The 5,283-nt window shown below is 40.7% G+C and overlaps 1 protein-coding gene across 1 annotated transcript; it reads right to left on the reverse strand.

The window, feature by feature from the left end:
• Positions 1 to 843: 843 nt before the first annotated feature.
• LOC308164407 (aurora kinase B-like) lies at positions 844 to 4,847 on the reverse strand (the record flags this gene model as incomplete). Its single annotated transcript, XM_080538508.1, has 8 exons — positions 844 to 1,017; positions 1,197 to 1,371; positions 1,588 to 1,736; positions 2,736 to 2,874; positions 3,208 to 3,396; positions 3,682 to 3,727; positions 3,842 to 3,902; positions 4,842 to 4,847. 8 exons carry the CDS (start codon positions 4,845 to 4,847, stop codon positions 844 to 846), a joined length of 939 nt encoding a protein of 312 aa, XP_080394634.1.
• Positions 4,848 to 5,283: the final 436 nt, after the last annotated feature.

Below are 5,283 nucleotides of genomic sequence, written 5' to 3' on the forward strand. Positions count from 1 at the left end.
GAGCATCTGGTTCAGTCGCATTAGTATCGGCCACTGATCTTCGGCAAAGACGAGGGCTTGGTAGGAACATCTACTTCCAAATGTGTTTATTTACTTAAGTAACTGTATTATCTGTATTTATCATGTACAGTATTATTTCCTGCATGTCAGTTATACCAAAGATATCTAGAATGTTGGTACCAAAATATAACTCGTTCCAAAACAGGCTTAAATGCTTCATGTCACATGCTATTTGCATTTAACATTTAGAGACTCATGTTATTGTTAAGCAATTATTTACATTCTAGATTTACACAGAACAAACATAAATTATATTGCAAATAAGTAGGGGTGTGAGTAGGAATTGTGTATTTGTCATTTAATTGTTGTATTGTAACTTTCAGTGGTTGTTATAGAGTAACATTTTCTTTTATCACAAAAAGTGTGTGTGCTAAGTAAAATCATAGGCAAGAATCAAGAGTTTGAAAATATATTTAATAGAAATGCAATGTAAAAGAGAAGCTTCCCTTCACGCACTTTGGTTTGCTCGAGGCAGCGTTTTGACTATTACTTATTACTTACTACAAGTTCGAGTTTTCAAGTTGGACAGAAATCGTATATTAAAACCTTGGAGGGATAAAAACACAAACAATCCCACAACTTAATTGCTAAACATTGACAAAGACAGACACCACACATGTAGACAAGACAACAAATTGTACAGCTGTAGTAGACCAACAGGGTAAAACAAACAACAACAACAAAAAGAAGAAGAAGAAGAAGAAAAACGGCAGTGAAAACTGGCAGTTAGTCCCTCCAGATGAGTCCTTCACCCACCCTGGGACCAAGGCAGGGTGCTTGTCTTTAGGGTTTCTTGGCAGTGCAGACTGGGGGTAGGACCCGCCGTGAGTTGGCTCGCACCCATGGGTGGTCAATCACACTCTGCAGGGGCAGACGCATGGCCGGGCTGTAGCGGAGGAGCTTTGAGATCAGGTCCCGCGCCCCATCAGACACCACCTTGGGGAACTGCAAGTCCACCTACAACCCAGGGAATCAGTAATCAGTCAGTCTCACTATCTACAATAGCCTTGGTTGCATATCTATATCCATTGCAAGGGAGATGTAAAATAATGCTTTCATTCTCAACTTGTCAGCAAATGTTTCTAAATGACAAAAAGACATTCTTTTCAATCCGTCTCCCTCCAAAATATGCGAACCTTTGTGATCCTCTTGTACGTGTCAGAGTGGCTGGCAGTTTCAAACGGGGGTTTTCCAACCAAACACTCGTAGCAGAGTACCCCTATGCACCACAGGTCCACCTTTTCGTCATGGGTGCGCCCCTCAATCATCTCTGGGGGAAGGTAGTCCAGTGTTCCACACATCGTATGGCGTCTAGAGGGGGGGGGGGGTAACATACAGTTGTCTACAAAGCACCACTGTCTCCACATAATAGAAATACACCTTAACTCAAAACATTAAGGGGGGGTGTTAGATTTGCAGTGAGTGACTGAGAGCGTAAGCTAGCCAGCCGTGACCAAGACCTTGACTAAACAGCACACATCGACTCAGTCCAGTTTGCGGCTGGAATGGGTTTCAGTGACCTCTCACCTCAGGGACGGTGCGTGGACTGACCAACCGAAGTCAGCGATTTTCAGCTCTCCGCGGAAGCCGAGCAGGAGGTTCTCTGGTTTGATGTCACGGTGGATCACCTTCCTCTCATGGCAGTACATCAGCGCATCCGCCACCTCCTCCATGTACTGAAAAAAAAAGGCCATTTGCAGATGTTAGATCACTTCTGGTCAGCTTTGAGCAATACATTTTTAATCAAATTAAAGACATGTCAAACCTCATGTGCCTCGTTCCCAAAACTGGCCCAAACTTACTGAGGCCATAATCAGGCCATAATGCCAGCCATGGTAACTCAACTGCGTATACAACATCCTGTTACAAACGTTACAATTCGAGTGATTGGATAGAGAAGAAAACCAATAGATTACTCAGAATTTAGATTTTTTGGGGGGGTGAAATCTGCACTTATTTACGACTTATTTTCCAGACTCACATTGCAAAATTATCTAAAATCTGTGATTGGGTTTTTCCAGAGCAAATTAAACACATGAATTAGGAACATTAGGAATGAATAAACATGTATATTAGTGGAGTGCCTAATGAAGTGGCTGAATTTAGCAAAATGGTGTTAGCTTGGCTAACATGTGCTGTTACAGTGAGGGAATTAGCAATAGGGAGATAGCACGATCATTTTAGTTTCATCATCTTATACGGTTTAGATCAGTGCAGTTTCGAAACTAGGCAGTTTCATCTCAGCTGTTGCATCGTCTTGGCTTAAGAAATGACAGGGCTGTGTAAATCCCAAATCCTCTCACCTTCTCCAACATCATCATAGAAGATCAGAGGTTCCTCCACTGGGACCATCTTATATATAACATTTTTGGAGGAGGCATGGTGTTGAGGAAAGACATTTCGTGAGCTCAGAATTATAAGGTTCTATCTCCGTTTAGGGCAGTTCAGAGATATTGAGCGTCAAAGTTTTTACATTCCATTATGTTTTGTGAGACGGAACCTTTGTAATTACTAACTAAAAAATGTAAGCATTTTTTTAAATAACACCACACAGGCATTAATAAACACCTAATGGATCAGATTATGTAAAAAACAAAATTTTGACCAAATAAGGAGATAGAACCTTATAATTCTAACGTCACGATTTGCGATTCACACATGGACACTGCTCTTACCGTGGCAGTGCGCTGGTCATCAAAGCGCCCAGCTCGCTGCAGCTCTTTATACATCTCCCCTCGGGGAGCGTACTCCAGGATCAGGAACACCCGCGTGCGGTCATAGAAGTAGTTGTAGAACTGCAAGATGTTGGGATGTCTTGAGAAAGGGGAAAGAAAGATTAATTCACTGACCTTCGTAAATACATAAACATTTGGTTATGTTAAGCAAGAATTGTGTTCACAACAAAAGCTGGCTGAAAGCCACTTGCTAGCATTTAGTTAAAAAATGTGTTTACATAGTCTCTAGACATGAATGCATCCTAGCAAAAAAAAAAAAAAAAAAAAAAAAAAAAAAAAGTTATTTAACTGACATAGGACAAATATAGATGTGAATGGCTATCAAGGCAACACAAAGGCTGAGGAGATTTAACAGACAGGATTCCATCACAAGGTCGTGCTCGTGAATTAAACTCAAAACCCGGGTACCGACCTAAGATGGGAGTGGATCTCGATCTCCCTTCGCAGCTGGTGCTCGACACCCTCTTTTTCCATCTGTGACTTGAACAGAACTTTCAGCGCCACAATAACCTTGGTCTGTTTTTCCCGCGCCAGGTACACGTTCCCAAACTTGCCCTTCCCCAGGGGCCGTCCGAAGTCAAAGTCTTTGATGGTCCATTTACTGTTTAAATAAAAAGCACATTTGTTGGAAACCTAAACACAACACCAGGGAGATTCAACCTTTACAGAATAGGCCTACGGTTCTATTTAAGACAAACATCTTCCACAAACAAACAAACAAACCATCACCCAGTCATCTCCCTAAGTGTCAGTGATGTAAACAATGACAGAAGACATGAAATGCACAGAGCAAAACACCTCACATTAGAATATTCTTAAATCCTTGTTATCCGAGTCATTTTTAAGCCTTTAACAAGACATGAGTGTTGTGGGAAAGCATGCTTACTGGGGAGGTGAACTAGAAGAGGAACTGACAGGCTCCCTCCCAGGACCTGTGGGGAAATGGGGATACACAGACAATGAATTACACAAAGAAAGTCTGCTGTGCCATCAGAAAAATATCAAAAGACTGCACATGTAGAATGGTTTATGATGGCAGTGCCTACCTGTGATGGCATTTTTGTCTGCAGCCTCTGGCCGAGGGTTCGCTAGAACTTGCTGTGGACCCTGACCCAGTGGAGTTGTAAGCTATCATCAAAACATACACCCAGCGTTAGACATAACATGGTAGGACAGCATTATAGAAATGGATGTTACATTTACATTTTTGGCATTTAGCAGACACCTTATTCCAAAGCGACTTACAAACGGTACATTCAACTAAGCAAGTGAATCATCAATTCACCAGTTGTTGAAGAAACAATGAAAATTCAACGTTAAACGTGTAGATTCAGAAATGCCAATACTATGTAAAGAAATGAATTAAGTGGGGTAAGTCTCCACATGTTAAAGTCGGATTGAGGTTTCAAGCTTAACATATGATGTGAATTGTAAACGTGCATCATAGGAAACCAATGACATCTCATAGAAACCTGTTAATTATTACACCTAATAGACCTCAAATGCTTAGAGTTTAAAATGTCTGAACACTATAAAAACATCTGAAAGAAAGTTATTTTAATGGAGTCAGACTCAGTTTACACATGTTAAAGCTGAACTGAGGTGTCAACGCTTATAACATGAAAGAGACGGTGCGTTTCAAAAAGTATCATAGGAAACCAATGGTGCCAATGCTGAAGTAGGAGAAAGCAAGCCCAGTAATGAATGTTGGATAGTCATTCAAATGTGAAATGGAATAAGAAGTAGCTAAGCTACATTATGTCAGTTGTTATAGTTGTTGACACATATCGGTGGAGGTGAAACCCTTACCGGTCTTAGGAGCACTTCAGGATCGTTATTCTCTTTATTCTGCGAAAAGAAAAAGACAAATTAATAAATAAATAAAAACTTCATAGCCCGAGGAGATCAGATCAGCCCAAATACAGGATGATTCTCCAGCGTAGCCAGCCATTCATTCTCTGCTAGCTAAGTTAACTACACGAATGGCACTTTACCGGAGATCACTAAATGCTGCAAAATGTGTATCTAATCAAATAAAATTCTTACCTGCATGATGCTGAAATAGCGGAGTAAAATATGTGACTAAAACACCATAAACAACAATGTGAACCAATGCCCAGACTAACTTCTCTGTGTTCAACTGTCCTCCTGCTGTTGTTGTTGTTATTCAAGTATATCCAGCTGCATCCTACACGCGCATCACCCGGGGTGTTCCATCAACATCACTAAAGGAAAATCCAGGTTTATTCTGACAGGTCTCACGAGAGTTCTTAAAAATATCCAGGCATATTCTGATAAATCTCGCGAGAGTTATCAAAAATAAGCCTGGATTTTCATTTAGCGACGTTGATGGAATACCCCACGCATGGACACCATATTTGGTTCGACACCATAAGTGGTCAAATGTAATGTGTATACTCAACATGCACTTTTCGTTTTTAACATGAACGTTGTTTTATATTTGTTTTGTTTTTTAAATCATGCTTTA

This window comes from Nansenia antarctica (assembly GCF_963989245.1).
Source record: "Nansenia antarctica genome assembly, chromosome: 8".
Lineage (NCBI taxonomy): Eukaryota > Metazoa > Chordata > Actinopteri > Argentiniformes > Microstomatidae > Nansenia > Nansenia antarctica.